The 18,110-nt window shown below is 48.9% G+C and overlaps 2 protein-coding genes across 8 annotated transcripts; one reads left to right on the forward strand and one right to left on the reverse strand.

Annotated features, from left to right (window-relative positions):
* Positions 1–851: 851 nt before the first annotated feature.
* On the reverse strand, positions 852–3,016 carry LOC135809613 (ubiquitin-conjugating enzyme E2 G2-like). The gene is made up of 2 exons (XM_065323001.1): positions 2,744–3,016; positions 852–2,338 (listed from the first exon to the last, which is right to left on the reverse strand). The coding sequence occupies exons 1-2, from the start codon at positions 2,775–2,777 to the stop codon at positions 1,884–1,886; spliced, it is 489 nt and encodes a 162-aa protein (XP_065179073.1). The 5' UTR covers positions 2,778–3,016; the 3' UTR covers positions 852–1,883.
* Positions 3,017–4,760: 1,744 nt separating this feature from the next.
* On the forward strand, positions 4,761–17,750 carry LOC135809622 (uncharacterized). Of its 7 annotated transcripts, XM_065323020.1 has the most exons (7): positions 4,761–5,097; positions 6,924–6,993; positions 7,207–7,308; positions 8,869–9,388; positions 9,785–9,849; positions 15,492–15,546; positions 16,305–17,750. In XM_065323020.1, exons 4-7 carry the CDS (start codon positions 9,140–9,142, stop codon positions 16,332–16,334), a joined length of 399 nt encoding a protein of 132 aa, XP_065179092.1. In that variant the 5' UTR covers positions 4,761–5,097; positions 6,924–6,993; positions 7,207–7,308; positions 8,869–9,139; the 3' UTR covers positions 16,335–17,750. The 7 variants fall into 7 exon arrangements, 4 of the variants coding, with proteins under 4 accessions (XP_065179092.1, XP_065179102.1, XP_065179084.1 ...); XR_010552212.1 differs by lacking the exon at positions 8,869–9,388; XM_065323030.1 differs by lacking the exon at positions 8,869–9,388 and having other exon boundaries at positions 9,802–9,849.
* Positions 17,751–18,110: the final 360 nt, after the last annotated feature.

Here is an 18,110-nt window from a genome sequence, read left to right on the forward strand (position 1 = left end):
GTGCATGAAAAGGACATTTTGGTAAACTAAAAATTATGCTGGTCATTGTAGAGGGTGCTGGATTAATGAGGGAAGACTGTACACATTTTCGCCATGAATTTATCAAGGGAGTGCTGAGTGGTGAAATTAATTTCAGGACTCCCTGGTCTGAACAAAATCTCTTGGACAAAAAGAAGTCCAAACCTCACCCTCCTAATCCCACAACGTGTGTTTCAGGGATACCGTTTTTCTTTTGCTATGATCAGAACAAACGTGTTCAATACTTGGTAGGAGGAAGACCAGAATAGTGCACGCATTTCTATTTTGATGTAGAAACGCGGTTTTTGGAACACAGCTGATGAAGACAATATACGCAGGAATGTCCACGGCATGGCCAAACATGAGAATCCTGGATCTTGGAAGTGTAACTTCTCTGCACAAGTGGGTAAAGCCCGATTCACAATACAACTTTCTGCGACGCGACACGCGATTTGCGACAGTTGCGACAAGAAACTGCCTGCCGCAAGCTGTCGCAATGCACCTGTCGCAGAAGTTGAAGAAAGTTCAACTTTTGCGACAAGCGACATACACAAATGGAGTACAGTTTCGACCCTGGGTGCACGCGCATAGTACTACTTGTGCATGAGGATGTCGCAAACATGAAGAATATTGTGAACCGTGTGTCGCTGTCGCAGCTCGTCGCATGTCGCGTCGCAGAAAGTTGTATTGTGAATCGGCCTTAAGGCAAAGTAGCAACAACAACCGTTCAACTACACGTCATATAGCTGGGTGCCAAGTAGTGGAGAAGAGCTAGGGCTGAGCAACGCACACAGAGCACACTTTGATACGACACAATCACATGGGCGTAGTGGTTGAAGCGGAATGCAATCATTATTTCAACAAGCTACTCTTCATTAGAATATGAGGGAGGTCTGGCTCAATTTGATGTATTAAAAAAAACACATCTGACAACACCAATAACAACTGAACGTCGATTAAAGAGAGTAATTTATATATACGCTGCAGTCTGCAATAAAAGTATTTGCTAAAAACGAATAATTTAACACCCAGAACAAGGCAAGGCAAGGGAACATCCTAATTTCTAATGAAGACTAGTAGCAGTGGCGAGGCTTCCTGCAGCTTCCTTCATAGGAAGAGGTTGCTAGAGCAGACCCGCTCTTTCCTCACTCTGCAACACTATCGACCTCGTTAATCAATCAGTTATTACAACGTTTCGGCATACCTGATGAGGGCAAATTGCCGAAACGTTGTAATAACTGGTTGAAAAACGAGTTGGATAGTGTTTACAGAGTGAGTGGCAAAGAGTGGGTATGCTCTAGACACCTCTTCCTATGAATGAAGCATAATTATGTACAAAGCAGGAACACATTGCCAACCGGGCGAAGCAGCAGAGCGTGAAAAGCACGAAAATTCAACAGCAAAAAGAAGACTGCTATGTACAGCAAATGGCATTCATCAAACAGGTGGTGGCTTCCATGTACATGAATGCATACCGCCTCGTTGAGTCTGTGCAACCAGGAGAAGTCCGGGCTGTCTCGTATAGTCTACACAACACACACACCTTGTAATGTTTGTACACATGTATGAGGGGTCGTTAGCACATCAAATATGACAGAAACCGTATGATAGAACCAAAATACAAGTATAAAAGCGTTCAATGCACCAACAAGGTGTTGAGTGTAATGTTGTATATGACCCGGGTTGGCTACGCTAAGACGTAAATAAACTCTGACATGCGCTTGCACGCACACGCGGGTCAAAGCACACACCACACACACGTACACACAGTTACACACGTACACACACATGTACACACAGTTACACACGTACACACAGTTACACACGTACACACATGTACACACACGTACACACACACACAGTCGCTACAGGCCCAGGGAGAGCCTCACCAGGTCCTGTGCCAGCACCCTATACCGCTCCGGGTCGTCTCGGTAGACTTTAGACGCATCCACGTTGGCACTACTCTCAATGTTCGGCTCAGCCAACATGCTGACAACAGAGAGAAGGATTTTCTCCACAGACTGCACGGGACTCCATCGTTCTAAATGACTCTCGTAACCCAGTGGATCATCGCCCGGGGCGTGTAAGATCGAGATGCACACCTCTCCGTCCGGGAACACATTCGGATGGAAGATGCGCGTGTTAAACTTCATCTTCGGCGGCTCCATCGGGTAGTCCTTTGGGAAGCTGAGCGTGGCCGAGAATACACCATCCTCGTACGCAGTTCCTTCAGGACCAACGATCACCGCTTCCCACTCAAAGAGATTGTCCTCACTTTTCGGACCAGCAATGACACCTTCGGGCGGATTTCTTGTGATCTCTGAAAATTGGAAAGGAAACACACAGGTTGTGCACAGGTTTAGGATAGAAAGAGTAGAATAATGCCATTAAAACTGAACACGCACAGGTTTTGTACAGGTTGCACGCTCTTTGTTTATGGACTCTTGATATGTGGTTTCAAATGATGTACACGACGGCTGGCGGGATGATGTCCTTATCAGGAACATGATCATTGACTGTATGCAAACACCTGGCTAGAGGTTTTTATCCAGAGGTGGTCGGGTATTATACCAGTTGTACTCATGATCGTTGAAACTGAACACTAAACATTGACAAAAAAAGACCTTGCCATTTTTTACTGTCGTTGTTTGTGTTCATGAACCAGTTCGTAAGCACACCTATTCATCAAGCTTTTGGCTTTTGTTGCTGGACAGAAGATACTTACGTTTGTACTCAGCCAACAGTCGTCTCATAGCCATGACTCGCGTCTAGTGCAGAACGTCAATTCGCCACGATCAGCAACTTGGAAGGGTCAAGACTATAATAATAATAACGACAGTGGCCACCAATTACCATACGACTGAGCTAGCTGAGGAACTTAGTTCAGGAAGTCACGTACCACTGGACTTGTTGATTATAAACCTTCTATGACTCAATTATGTTATTGTTGTGGAACTACAACAAGAAGACTGGCTGCAGACAGCTAAATAATTTCATGTAGAGTACAGTATCTGTGAGCTAGCTTATTTTTTTGATTTTGACTGATGAGATCTTTAAATTTACTTCCTCGCTCGTGTGTTTTGAAGTGAACAAGGATTTTGGCATACACATGTATGTTACGTCATTGTTAGCCCGCACGTGATTTCTGCCTAAGTCGGGATTCGGGACGGGAGTAGCGCGCGACGGGTGAGCGCGCGCGAGGCCTCGACGGCCAGCTAGCTAGGGACCGGAGAACGTCTGATCCTTGGCACTGTCCGGGCCACTTGGCTGGGTCAAAAGAAAGACAGGAAGACGAAAATAATAAATGACAAAGCAGGAAACTTTGGAAAGCTCGTCCAGGCCACCCAGAAAACCTCAGGAACTGCCAGAAACTGGTCCGAGACATGAAGGTTAGTGATAGCTTGGTCAAGCCTGGTTCGAAAGTCATATCAAGCACACACAGGCGCGCACAGCCGCACACGCCTCACACTGAGTCACAGGCACACACACAGAACATTGTTAGCACGCCGTGTGCCACCACTGATGATGCCATGGTCATATGGAGGCTAGCAATGATGTTGTATTGTGGCATGCAAGCAAGGAAGCCTCCTCCGAAGGCGACTGACCTGAGTACCGAGACCGTCTCGGTCCTATACTGTGATCATCACCCCACATGGTGTACATCTACAGGCTGTAGACAGGTAGATGTACATCATGTGCGGTGATGATCACAGTATAGGACATAATTACATTGTCATTGTACACACGCAGGCGACAACTCCGCCATCAGCTCGGAGACTCCAATCACCAGAGTCCGGCCTCACCACTCTACATATTGATAGTCAGTGCAAGTGTAGTGTATGCTAGTGCCAGCACTGCCTGCCAGGACTACAGACTCAGTACTGTGTGTGTGTACTACTACTGATGCCAGAGATCCAGACCAGAGACAGCGAGCGAGCCTTGCCAGTCACCATGGTCACTGAGACTAGAACAGAAAGAGGTACTACTACTAGTACTACTAGTAGTACTACATGTAGCACCCAACAAACAGTGCAGCGTTGTGAAGAGATTAGTGAGGTTTTGCATTCCGAAATTCGGCAAAAAGATTCGGCACGCGGGAGCGAGGTCGAAAATGCACACGAAGATTCGGCATGTTTGTTCGGAAAAAGCTCACTTTGCCGAAAATATTTTTCGGATGAATTTTCTTGTAGAAGAGCGCTAGCGCGTGATTTATTCAAAGAGGTTTCTTATCTCGGCATCGCTTCGCCTCCGTCTTTGGCGACATCAGCATCGTCAGCTACCTCTGATTGCTCCCGTCTGAGTCCTCTCCACTGCCTGTCTACTCTCTTTCGCCTGGACTGGAGTATCCTCACTGTCATCTGTGTGGCTGAAAAGACTATGGCGATACGCATAAAATTTGACTTGGCCATGGAGTTGGTTTTTCTGAGGTGACTGGGGAGGCAGGTTTGGCCCTCGACTCTTTGGGCGATCAAAGTTCGTTGGAATCAGCAAGAAATGGAGCACGGGACAGGACGTAACGTCGTTGCTGATGCTGGGGCTCACGAAATGAAAACACATCATTTTCGACTTGCAAAACAAACGTTGGTGCGAAAATTCGGCATTTTGATGGCTTGTGGCTCAATGTAGCTGAACCATCGGACCTTATTTGTCAGCTTGGATCACGTGATCCATCCAGCTGCCGCGTGCGGCAAACAGCCCAAATAGCGCTAACTCTGGCCTGCGAGCGTTTGCTATTTTTTGAAAAGTAGCGCGCTCAGACCAGCTCGCTCACTCTTTTCCTCTTCCATTTTTTAGGGCAATTGTTTTGTTTGATAGACGAAGCTTAGGGTCTCTTTGGGTTTGCAACCCTTACCCTCCTGGAAAAAATCATAGTTGTGCTAGACTGCGACACTTCAGACCAGGTACTATTAGAGCCGCTAATGGACGACGAGCTATTTTCCGCTATCCGGAGCTCAAGCATTTGAGCCGCTAAATGGACGAGACTCCTGGGGTAAAGGATGCAGAGAATGAGGAGAAAACACTCGTATGGAGCAGGGAGTAGGTATTGTACTACTTCCTGGTATGGAGCACTGAGAAGCGGTAAGTCTTAGGGCAATTCTTAGCCAGTAATTACTTTCTCGCCATAATTATGTTCTCGTTTTTCGTGTCTTCTGTAATGCCAGTACACTAGCAGTACGACTACACTGTAGGCGAGAGTCCATAAGCCAGAGTGTGCAGCTCTCCATCTATGCAGCATAAACAAATTAATGACAAATTTCCTTTGCCTAAGGGCTGGGTTCCACTGCCGCTCCGCCGCACATCATCCACGGCATGAAACGTCATCATTACGAGCTGGTCCAGCGAGGCCGCGGCTCATCACCAGCTTTCGCTTCGCTGCTTGATACAAAAAAATGCAAGCCGCGGTCACGGCTTGCATTGTTTCCCGCACTTAATTGTTTTATTCGGGGGAATTTTAATTCGTTGCACAGGCCAGAACACGAGGATTTTTTTTGGATTTCACGCGCGCGCAGGCAGGCTAAATGTCATAAAAAAAACGTCGAGCACGATCGCGGTACCGTGAAGTGAATGGCGAGTGTCACTGGAACCGCGCCGCTCTGCTGCATGCAGCCAAGTACCGTGGAGCAGCGGAGCTGCGGAGCCGCAGTGGAACCCGGCCCTAACCAAACTTATAGCAATTTGAAAATGTTTGACAATTTTTCATAAAAAAACTTGACAACATTGTTCTTCTGTAGAGTGCCGCTGGCAACTCCATCGATGAACTCCATCAATGAGCGCAGGGATAAAGTTTAGAAACCCTTCGAGCGAGAACGTGTTTTCAAAAAGGAAGCACAAATATGCCGCGTAACTTCCCCTCTAGTACTGTATGGCCCCATCAAAGCCACTCGCTGACTACTTACCAGTAAAATGGGGTTGGACGGTTGTCAGATTAGCTGACATGTTTTCTGCCAACACAACCATAAGCAGTTGTCAACTCTCAAGACTAAAAGAGCTTGCGAAGAAAGTGAGAAACCTTGGCTATGAAAGCACATGAAGCGTCAGAACATAATCGAGCAAACTTGGACCTAGATTACCAGTGTCTGCTCCAGAGCCGGGTCAGTGGCCCTGTTTGTGAGTACTTGGACCTTTTGGAAAAAGAACACTGGGTTACCTGCGACCCGGTCGGAAGTCCTGTCGAGTACTATACTTTTTTATACCGTTCGAGGGTATACCGCCACTGACAGGCTGCATACGCGTGCGGCCAGAGTGCCCAGTGCGAGTACGTTCATACATGTACATGTACAATCATGTACATCAGGAAGTCGAAAGTAAGTTTACGACTCCCTGACACACAGTAGCCGCACTTGAACGCATCTGGCTCTGGCCCAGTGTTGCAGGAATTGTGCCAGGTAGACGTGTACCCGGTTTGTGTTAAATCTTAGAGCAGGTACTGCATACCCTATCATATCTGTGTACATGGGTAGACAGAGTCAGTGTTGTTGCGTCCCACTCAGCACCCTTCTGGTTCATTTCGGCACCAGCACTCTTTGCGTATGCAGAGTTGAGTAGAGTGCAAGTTCGGACCACAAGTACACTGCAGCGGCTAGTAGCAAACCTAACCTGTGCCGTGATGCCCGGCACGTGTGTGCATCTACTTCATCCCTGAGTAACACACCTGGTATATTGTGCACAATAGGGCACAGTAAATAATCAGCATGCATCGCAGTTTTCTGCAACATATTCCTGAAGTCACTTTACACCTCAGAAGAATTGCGTCGCTGACTGTAATTCGATACCGGTTTAGTTTCTCTCTGGGTCATTATCAATCATAGAAAACCCGTCATACAATAGGTTCAAGCTAAAGTACCGTATCACCATGGTAATTCCTGGAAATTCGGTGTGTTTTCTGCCTTTTGTTAAACAAGCAGCAATGTGCAACAGAAATTACCATGGTGATACAGTAGATTACCGTGTGAAGCGGTGTGAGATGCAGCAAAGGTGAGCTTGTTACTGTGAGTCTATGCCCTAAACAATAAACTTTGCCGTGGGATGATTATCCTTGGGCTGCACACTCTGCACACTTATTGCTAGGTATATCATTGGTCTTGTTCGAATCGTCCATTACGTTTGCAGCTGTTCAAACTTGTTTTGTTGTTTATTATTTTATTGATTTATTTATTCTACTTGCCTTTCCTATCTTCTTGTGTTTAGCATTAGGCGATTTGATCGCAGGACAAGAGAGGAGCTGATGGACGATCTCTCCAGTGTCCCTCTTGGTTCGGAGCAGCGCCGAGTGCTGACGTTGGGACTTGGGTAAGGATGAGTGTTCCCTCATGTTTACAAGTTATCCGTTTTGTCCAACACTAACGGTTATATGCAGAATACTGCTGAGTCAAAAATGTGCAACAATTAGCACAAAAACTGACTGATGAGATCATGACATTCAACGACCTGATGCTTAGCTGCATCACGTTTACATCCGTTAGTGTTGGACAAAACGGATAACTCGTAAACTGATGGTCCTCTTTTTCAATTTTAATCCTTGGCTCTCCATCCGAGTTCCCTCGTGTGTGTAGCTATTATTATTTTTTTGGTGACAGTCAATTTTTTCTTCAGACTTTTCCCGTTTGTGTCTTTCCCTCAAACTAGTCAATATTTTTATTTACTTATTTTTTTGCCCAGGGTCTACATTCTACCTTTATTTTACTTAGACTAGGGTTAGCTGTCCGTTTACTAGTACTCATCCACACATATGTGCACATAGGGTCTACACAGAACTCTATCAGTAGATATTTTTGTATAGGAGGTTGTCTATCCACCGAGATAGCACTATATACTCCCATTCTGTGTGTTCTCTGGTAGCTATGTCCCTTGGAGACTATACGGTGCCAGTGTGGTGACCGAGATCAGGCGTGTCTGCACTGGCATCGTCAACTTTGCCTACTGCTACGTGCTCCCCAGTGCTCCATCTGTGTCCTGTAATTTGTTTGGGGAGGGGGGGGGGGGGGCAATACCGGTACTTCAGGTGCAGGGGGCAAGGGGGGAATGGGGTGGGGGGACATGCCCCCAATGAACCTCTCCAGGCGTTGTTCTGGAGTAGACTAACCATAGGCGGAGTGTACACATGCAGCACATAGTTTGGGAGCTAGAACGCAATCGGACTCAGGCATATTCAAAGGCAGTCTATTGTGATAGTAGTCCTGGACTGATCTCACTATGATGATATAGGTCGTGCCCAGCATCACAATGCCAAACATTATAAATGACTGTTTTTTTTTTGCCTGAGGGGCTAGATGAGCATGCGGCTAGACTGCCGATGGCAACCAACAGGCTCAAGGCTGTGTTGAGACTTCGTGTGAGCGACCCGAGTCAATTGTTTACTCACCATGACTAGGCATCGCATTGAGCATCGTATGCCCACTAATATAATATATTATGTCACTGTTCTTAGTCGCACCGGGGGCGCATGCCCGTTTTCAGGAGACTTCTCAAAACACATAAGCCCTGGGTCCTGAAGGTTAGGCCTATTGTTAATCTAAATAGTCCTGGCTACTATCCCGCTGAGTTCACTGACTTTCTACTGAACCCGTATGTATGTGAGGAAAGTACTGTTCTGACCTCAACTGCGGATTTCATCAACTTGGTAGAAGGTTTGCCTGTGCGGGACGATCATTTATAATTGAGCATAGATGTGACCAGCCTTTACTACACCAACATCCCCAACGAGCTCGGTTGTCGTGGTATATCACACACAGGTGTACAAGGTGGATGCCCCTCGCCCTTCGTACATGGTTATTAACAGCAGTGACTTCCTTGATGTCAGTCATTCGGAAGAAAAATGAGTTCGTGTATGGTAACGATGTGTTTCGGCAGATCCAAGGGACTGCCATGGGTTCGCCTGCAGCAGTGGTCTATGCCGACATTGTTATGCTGTATTTGGAGAAGCAGTACGTTTTGCCGATCTTAGAGGGGGAGGGTTTAGAGGTTCAGGTTTATAGACGCTTTATCATTGCATGGTTGCGAAGGTCAAGCTCAGCGCACTTTAGATAGGATTAATAAGTGTTCGGCCCTCAAGTTTTCTCATGAACTGGCACATGATGGCATTGATTTCCTGGACACCACAGTTTTCCGTAGTAAGGGATACATGGCGGTGAAGCCTCATTTCAAGTTCGCCAATCGTTTCCTGTATCTGCTTGTCGGTAGTAACCACCCCTGTAGTATGGGCAAAGGTGTGTTCACTGGGGAGTTGATCCGTATCCGTCGGTCTTCGACCCTTGACCACCACTACGAAGCTGCTGCCGAGCGGCCGAAGCAGGCTTTCCGGGCCCGTGTATACAAGCGCCCCATCTTTCATCTTTCAGACCCGTACACTAGGAATGGATGCGCAGGGAAGGTATGTTGGTCAAATTGGCATGGGTTTGGGTTTTTTCTGTAGTTGTATACAGTGCTCCTCATTGTATTTACCTGGGCCCGGCCTGCTGTCCTTCGCCCGTTGGTCTTGAGGTCCAGGTGTAATACCCCTACCATACAGTCCGGTGGCCAGCGCGGTTGTTGTTACACGGTGGAACATCGGCAAGAGGTTGCTTGCTCGTTTGCCTCATGCTCAGTGTCCTCAGGGAGTTAGTATTTTCCTCCTGTTTGGATTTTGCAGTGACTATGGTGTCGGTAATTGAGTTTTTGTTCTGTATGCTTTTCTGTGGTGTGTGGCTGTTGTTCACACATCTTTATTTGACTTGCTTCCTGGTGTGGTGTACCTTTTTGTTTTATATTGGTGTTGGTCTGGCTGTAGAGTTCTAGCATCCGTAGCTGCCTCAGGGGGTGCCACTTCTCCCATCAGCGTCGACTAGTCCGCCGGTACGTGGTGCTATATTACGTTTAGTTGTCTGTTCCATCCTGTACGGGCTGTGTCCTGCTGACCACACAGTCTGGGTCTCCATACTTTGCATGTTCTCATCGTGTGTAGTGTTCACACGTACATATATGGACTGTCACACCCATATGTTGTACATGTGGCTGCACGTGTTGTCTCTTTGTCGTACCTGCTGCTGTATTTGTGTTTCTATGATGCTGACCCGTACATGCTGCTGCGCTGCTTTGTTGTATTGGTGACACGTGCACCTTTTTGTGCTGATATGATATCGAGTACGCCACTTTTTGTGCTGATGAGGGCACCACCTTCCGATATCATGTTTCCTTTCGCCATGTCAGTTGTCAGTTCTCCCGTCGTCTCCTGAAGTGTAGTAATGAATAGCTCTCTCTCTAGCTCTAGAGAAAAACCACTTGACTAGTCCGTTTGATGTGTGGCGTGGCGAGGGTATAGTAGAGGCAGCTCGTTCTCCAACCGAGACGACATTTGGCGCCCAACGTGGGGCTCAAACCCACGACCCTGAGATTAAGAGTTTCATGCTCTACCGACACATATATGCACGCGGCACCGTTTGTGCTCCTATCCATTTACATATGCTGTTTTCCACACCTGTGCTGACAGTCGGTACGCACCGACTCTGTACGCATGCACGCACACCATTACATTCTGTTGGCATCATATTAGTGAGGTTTTGCATTCCAAAATTCGGCAAAAGATTCGGCACGCGGGAGCGAGGTCGAAAATGCACACGAAGATGCGGCATGTTTGTTCGGAAAAAGCTCACTTTGCCGAACATATTTTTCGGATGAATTTTCTTGTGGAAGAGCGCTAGCGCGTGATTTATTCAAAGAGGTTTCTTATCTTGGCATGGCTTCGCAGGCGTCTTTGACGACATCAGCATCGTCAGCTACCTCTGATTGCTCCTCTCCACTGCCTGTCTACTCTCTTTCGCCTGGAGTGTCCTCACCGTCATCTGTGTGGCTGAAAAGACTATGGCGATACCCATAAAATTTGACTTGGCCATGGAGTTGGTTTTTCTGAGGCGACTGAGGAGGCAGGTTTGGCCCTCGACTCTTTGGGCGCGATCAAAGTTTGTCGGAATCAGCAAGAAAAGGAGCACGGGACAGGACATTGCTGATGCTGGGGCTCACGAAATCGAAACACATCATTTTCGACTTGCAAAACAAACGTCGGTGCGAAAATTCGACATTTTGATGTTCGACAAATTACCAAAGAACGCCAAGCCGAAATTCGGAATGCAAAACCTCACTATTGCGGAGCTTTCCGGAGCTCCGAGTTAGTTGTTGTTTGGAATACAGCAAGAGAACAACATTACATTGGCGCTGCGAGCAAACGCCTGATCCTCGCCATGTCCCTACTGTCACTACCGCCTCCGGAGCCATTCCCGATCTACAGCAGTCTCTACGATGCTGCTGCCCATTTTCCTGCCTGGGAACGGTGTTTCCAACTCTATGTCGCAGCAGCCGGCATCTCGGATGACACTCGCCAGAGAGACACTTTCCAGTATGTGGCCGGCAAGGACATCCAGCAGCTCGTCCCTACGTTAGCCAACACTGGCAACGATCTCGACGGCCTCATAACCGCCGCCGCCGACTACTTTCAGTCGAAGCAGAGCCCCAGCATGGCCCGCTTCCACTTCCGGCAGGTCACCCAGCAGCCTGGCGAAACATTAGACACGTTTTATACTCGTTTGCTGGCATCGGCAACGACCTGCAGCTTCGCCGACGATGCCCAGAAGAACGTGGCTCTCTGTGATCAAATTGTGGCAGGATGCACGTCCGATCCACTCCGCAGAAAACTGCTGGAGACTGGGTCCCTTGATCTCGCCAAGGCGCTCAAGGCCGCCAGAGCATTTGAAGCGTCAGTGGAACAGACGACGGCGTTCCGGCGCACACAAGACTCGATCAATGCCCTCCGTCATCAGCCACCATTCTACAAAAGGACACAGCCGCCTCCTGCTACTGTTTCAACTCCGTCGCGTCGACCGATGCAGTCTTCGCCACATCCAGCTGCAAACTCGTACCACCAGCCACCTGCCCCAGTCGCCACTCGCGCTCCAGGCCGGCGGGAATCCAGCACATTGCTCTGCTACCGCTGTGGAGAGCCAGGCCACCCTGAGTCACGTCGCTACGCAGTTTTGTACTGTAAACGTCTGCCCATGGGCGTATCGTCCGCATCCGAGATCCTACAGCGCACACTGGACGCCATGGCTCGCTGGCCTCGACGGTGTGAAGAACGTCCACGACAACATCTTCAACTTTGGTAAGAGCGTCGAAGAGCACAACCGACGACTCGCCGCCTGCCTCCAGCGGCTCCAAGATCACAACGTTACACTCAACCGAGCCAAATGTCACAAATGTCACATCCTCAAGCCTCGGCTCAAGTTCATGGCTAGCGTCTACTCCGACAAGGGCATCCGCGCCTCTCCCAGCCACCAGCAGTCTGTGGCTACATTCTCTACGCCATCTTGCGTCAGCGACATACAGAGTTTCCTGGGTCTCACCAACTTCCTCCGCCGTTACATTTGTAACATGGCCGATCTCACCACGCCACTCCCTGCTCTCACTAAGAAAGGTACTGTTTGGCGTTGAACTGATGTTGAGCAGCAATCATTTGATGCACTGAAGAAGGCCATCGCCGAAGACTGCATGCTGCAATACTTTGACCGCAACACATCACTGTATGTCGACGCACCGGCCTCGGCGCAATCCTGTGTCCACGCCAAGACAACGGCCACGATGCACCTGTAGCATTCGCCAGCCGTGCACTCTCCGGCGTCGAGCAGCAATATTCTCAAACTGAACGGGAAGCATTGGGTGTCAAGTTTGGCTGCCTTCGCTTTCACCACGACTTGACAAGGTGATCCACAGTTCACCGTTGTCACCGACCACAAGCCGCTCCTGCAACTCAAGGCCGTCGGATCGAGACCTCCACCATGAATTGAGCGCATGGTCCGCCGCCTGCAGGATCTCAGCTTCCAGCTCCAGTACAAGCCTGGCCCAGAAAACCCGGCCGACGTCGTCAGTCGCAATCCGCAGCCTCATCCCGACTTGCCAAACATCGGCGCACAGGAAGACACTGCGTACATACATGCCCTAGCTACAGCAGCTAAGCCGAATGCGTTGGCTCTGAAGGAGATTGCGGACGCCACCACCGCAGACACCACACTGCAAGCCATCCTTTCCTCTCTGCAATCTGGCCGCTGGGATTCCAGCCACACCACGGTCCGCCCGTACTTTGCCCTCCGCCATGAACTGTCTGAGAGTGACGGTCTACTACTCCGCAACGACCGTCTCGTCATTCCCACGGCCCTCCAACGGCTTACCCTGCAGCTTACACATGCGGGCCACCAAGATATTGTCCGCACCAAGCAACGGCTCAACAGCAATGTTGGGTGGCCCAACATGGCTACTGAAGCCGAAGCACTCTGCCGGCAATGTATTCCGTGCCAAGCAACTCTCTCAACGACACCGCTACGTCCGGGAGTCCGTGCCCACACCACCGTCCACCAAGCCGTGGCAACGAGTCTTCGTCGATTTGTATGGACCCATGCCAAACGGTCAGCACCTGCTTGCCACTATCGACCAGTAGACTCGCTACCCGGTCATCAACGTGTTCAGCACGACACCCACTACGGCCGGTGTTGTAGCTCTGCGCTCTACATTATCCATGTTCGGCTTGCCCGAAGAGCTAGTCTCGGACAACAGTCCTCAGTTCCGTTCTTCGGCTTTTGCTGATTTCCTCGCGCAACACGCTATCCAGCACCGCCACACCCCTCCTTTGTGGCCACAAGCAAACGGAGCAGTCGAGTGCCTCAACCGTACCATTGGCAAAGTTCTGCGAACTGCCAAACTAGCTGGCGAAGACATCAATGTTGCATTTGACCAATGGCTCCTAGCGTACCGCACCACGCCACACCCTGCCACTCACGAGGCACCGGCAACACTCATGTTTGGTCGCCCCATCCGCGACAGCATACCCTGCATTACGGCAGCCGCACCAGACTTGCCTTCAGCTGCCCACCGTGACCAGCAATTCCGCCAATCCCAGTGCGACGCTGCCAATGCCACCCGCCGGTCAAACGCCCCCATCCTCACTCCTGGTCAGCGCAATGAGCAGGCACACAAGCTCTCACCACAGTGGGATCCCAACCCCTGGACCGTGGACCAGATCTCTGGGTCTACGGTGACGATCTCCAACTCAGCAACTGGCCAAAGATCGACTCGCCATAATTATGTCGTTCGTCAAGCCCGTAATTGTTGTCACACAGACAGCCCATCACCCACTACCAGCTGAAAGTTCTGCCACCACACCTTACAAAATTACAACAAAATCACATGCAAGAAGTCCTTTCACTTTGACTACTGCTCGTTGCGTGACATCACTCCTCACCAAAGGACTTCCTGGGGATCACAATCCTAAACAGACAAATGTACGAATACCGCAACTGACTCTGTTGTTCTGCACGCCACGATCAACACGACTGCGTGCAAGACACAGCTGATCATCGTCGCTGTACTCTTCCCTGAGCACGTTACCCTGTCGCTGCAGCCTGCGACGGACATTCCATAGTTCCACCAACTTGATGGCTTGATGTTCCCATTGACGTCGACCATGCGGTGTTGCCATTGACGACCTTCAACTTCAGGTCCTTGCCGTGGTCCGCACCACTCAAGAGATGGGCCACATTTGGTGTACTTTCACCCAGTTGGTCACTTATTTTAACCTTGCCGACTTTCCACTGCCGGACTGTTGCTTCAACAACTGGCGGAGAGCACATACGCATATCATCACTCTTCCTTGCAAACATCATTTCCGTCTCCACCACGTCCTTATCAGCCTGATCCATGCCTGACACCCCCAAGGCACTGTCCACTGTGCCGCCGGGCTGGTGGAGCGACGGACCGATTCTCCAGTGACGGTCGTCGTCCACAAGGCTGTTGGAGTGCGCATCCAAGATGTGCTAGAGCTGTTCAGTGTCGTGCAATAGCTATCGCATGAGCTGATTGTTTAGTAACTGGTGGTGTTAGTGGACAGTATAGCGTAACTTGTAGTTCCTTGGTCTTTCTCTTTTGTATAAACAAACTAGTAAGCTAACGATAAACTAGTTATGAGACAATTCGACTGGCACAAATTACAACAAAATCACATGCAAAAAGTCCTTTCACTTTTACTACTGCTCGTTGTGTGCCAACCACCATCATCAGTGTGCGCATTGCGCCTGGTTTGGTGCATGCCTGGTGGAATCTGACATAGCGGCTGATGCAGTGAGCACGTCAGGTAACACCTAACGCATTGAAAATGACTCAACTATGACTTGGTTCGATTGCAAAAAACCTAATGATAGTGGTACCGAAACATTCGGGTAACCGGAGTAAGTGCCAATTGATATTTTTGGCTCCAGTCAGTCAAGTGATTCAATTGCAATACAATTATATACGTATGGTGGAACTCACTTAGTACGTACCCGGGTAAGACATACACCTGCATAACACGGTCCTCTTTTGTCGCACGGATTTTCCTCCCATAAGCGCATATTCAGATGTGTACGGATACGACTGCTTCCTTCTGTTCATGTGGTTCATTGTCGCTGTGTTACTGTATGCAGATCTCACTCAGCTCTGCTCTCCGAGCATGCTGCTTCCAACACGACTTCCCGAAAGGTATGTATGGTGGCTAATAAATAATGCGAGAGTCTTTACGGATTCCAGTGCTCTCATGCCTTTTGCAAGTTCCTTTTGTAAGTCAAATGGAACATGGTTTGTGGTCAATACTTCAGCAGTAGTGGTGCGAGAATATTCGGGTGTCAAATTGCTCGGAATTGATGTATGATAACGGAGAATATACCAACATGTGAATCACTTGGAGATATGGTCTGCCAGGTTCTATTCACACTCACTAGGCTAGACCCTCTCGAGTATTGTACAACAGTTTTGGCCCAGGAGTGGTAAAGGGCACGGGGCAAGCTATGTCGGGACCTGCTGTAAAGTCTGCCATACACGAGCTGTACGTCTTATCGGATGGGATATACCCCTGATATTGCTGATAATGAATGGCCCAGTTTCATTGTACTGCTGTCCGCGATATTATATCCTTAGTGGCATTGTTAACTTCTCATTGCTTGTGGGGACGCATGGATCATACGTCCATCCAACACCTGCCAATCGGAACCCACCGACAACGCTGTCGGTTGGGTTGGACCACAATCGGTTGGTTTTTGAGTCCAAGATGCCACCTAGGTAGCACACAGCATTGCTAATCTGATTTTAAATTAGCTGCGCAAATCCTGGCATACTGCCCGCAAATGCATCTAACTCCCAGGGTACTTATGAGTTTTTAGGTCTATGTGGTACTTGTGTCGCATTGGCAGCCACTGTTCCGTTCTGTATTTTCTGGTCTATGTGTCGTTGAATCTCCACAGAAAATGTGCTCGCGCATTAGAAGGAGGTGAAAGATGCACCTGCAGGAGAATACATGCTTAAGAGAAGGCAGAAACATGCCCGGATCCACCAGAACTAGTGCTGGCAAGTCAACAGAGGCGAGTACTGATAATGTTCCAGATTGTGGTAGGATCACATAAGCAAAATTGACACTGGGAGGCACGGCGGTGGGTCAGCTCATGGCCAGCGCCAGCTCCAGTGGATATCACGTGCATCCAGTTCTAGTAGGGATATCAGCGAACGCACTGCGCAGCCCATCTGCGCAGGTCAGCCTGGCCCATCTACGCGCGGCCGACAAGAAAACTCATGAACACTTTCATTTTTTTGCAAAATAAATCGTGCGAAGAAGATGCACGGAATGGCTGAAAACTAGGCTGAGGAATAGTAGCATCCAGAGACTCTCAAACAAATTCATGGTCCATCGCTTCTGACAATGGCAGCGAAGACATCAGGGAGCTGATTGCAGCAACTCTCTACCAAGCGCGATGCTGGTTACTCACCAGGGCAGGGCGCTTCCATCGCGCAAGAAATGGCCGCGAGCGAGAAATGGAAGTCCGATTTTGGAACGATCCAACCAGGGAAATTCCTTGAAAATTGGCCTGAACACCTCTCATACTGGTGTTTCACGATGTGCAAACTTTCAGAGAAATCGACCGGGGAGAACGTGGTGAGTACGTGGGTCCTCGAGTATCGCGTATGATTTGAATGGTCGCGGGGACAGAAGAACAGTAATTTTACGACTCCCAGCGGTGCAAGCAGACCGCGGCCATGTTTTCTCTGTCGGCCGCGATCACGTTCAAAAAATCGATGACGCAATGCATGCGCAGAGGCCTGCGCAGTGCGTTCGCTGACATCCCTAGTTCTAGTACTATAGTATGACTGCTACAAAGTAGTGCGGCCCAAATAGAACTCGGGTCAGGTGCCGAAGAACTGGGGGGTGGGGGGGCATGTATCAATGAATGGTAATAACTCCGGAAATCATGCTGGTGTATCGAGGGCGTGGGCCAATGAAGTGCTGGATTGATGGTGGACGACTGAACTGCAATCTTGGCTGGTCCCACTATCGCAGAGACAGCACTTCCTGGTGCAACCACCCTATCCTGCAATCTATATAATAATTGTTATAAGAGATTTGTGTGAACGATTTTAGCATGATGCAAGTCAGCTTATTGTGCTGGGGGCCTGGCTACATGTCACTATAGCTTTTTATAGACTCGATCACCGCATTACGCTGCCTTGCGTTGACTTGATTGAGCACTCTTTTTGGTTAGTGTCAAAGGTATATGTAATATGTATCTGCCTTCGTGCAAAGCTCTCTTTGTGCGTGTCTTGCAGATAGCTCGCTGACTTTGATGCTTTGAGCCATTTTCAAATTGCTTTTTTTGTTCATTTCATATAGACCGTATTGCCATTTGTTTAACCTCCCGCTCTGAGCTCCACTGATGGGACCTAAAAAAGGCTGAAACAGCTGTCTGGAGATTGAGCGTCAGTATTATGGATTTAGAATACACGATCTGGGGACAGCACTAGTACTGTCTAGCTGTTTCGTCCTTTGTGGACTCATTAGCGAATCACGGAGAAATAACTCTTAACTAAGGATGAACCTAGCAGCCATGAAAATAGATAAATAATGCCTCCAAGCCAGAATTCAAGGCTACATGTGTAGGCCCGAATGTGCCTTGCCCAAGTGCTGAAACTGATAAGTCATTCAGATACGCATAGAACATCTGGCAAAGGAACTACTAAAGCCCCCACAAGCACGGTATTCTACTTCAACAAGGAAGAAT

The sequence above is a fragment of the Sycon ciliatum genome, chromosome 1 (genome assembly GCF_964019385.1).
Source record: "Sycon ciliatum chromosome 1, ocSycCili1.1, whole genome shotgun sequence".
Lineage (NCBI taxonomy): Eukaryota > Metazoa > Porifera > Calcarea > Leucosolenida > Sycettidae > Sycon > Sycon ciliatum.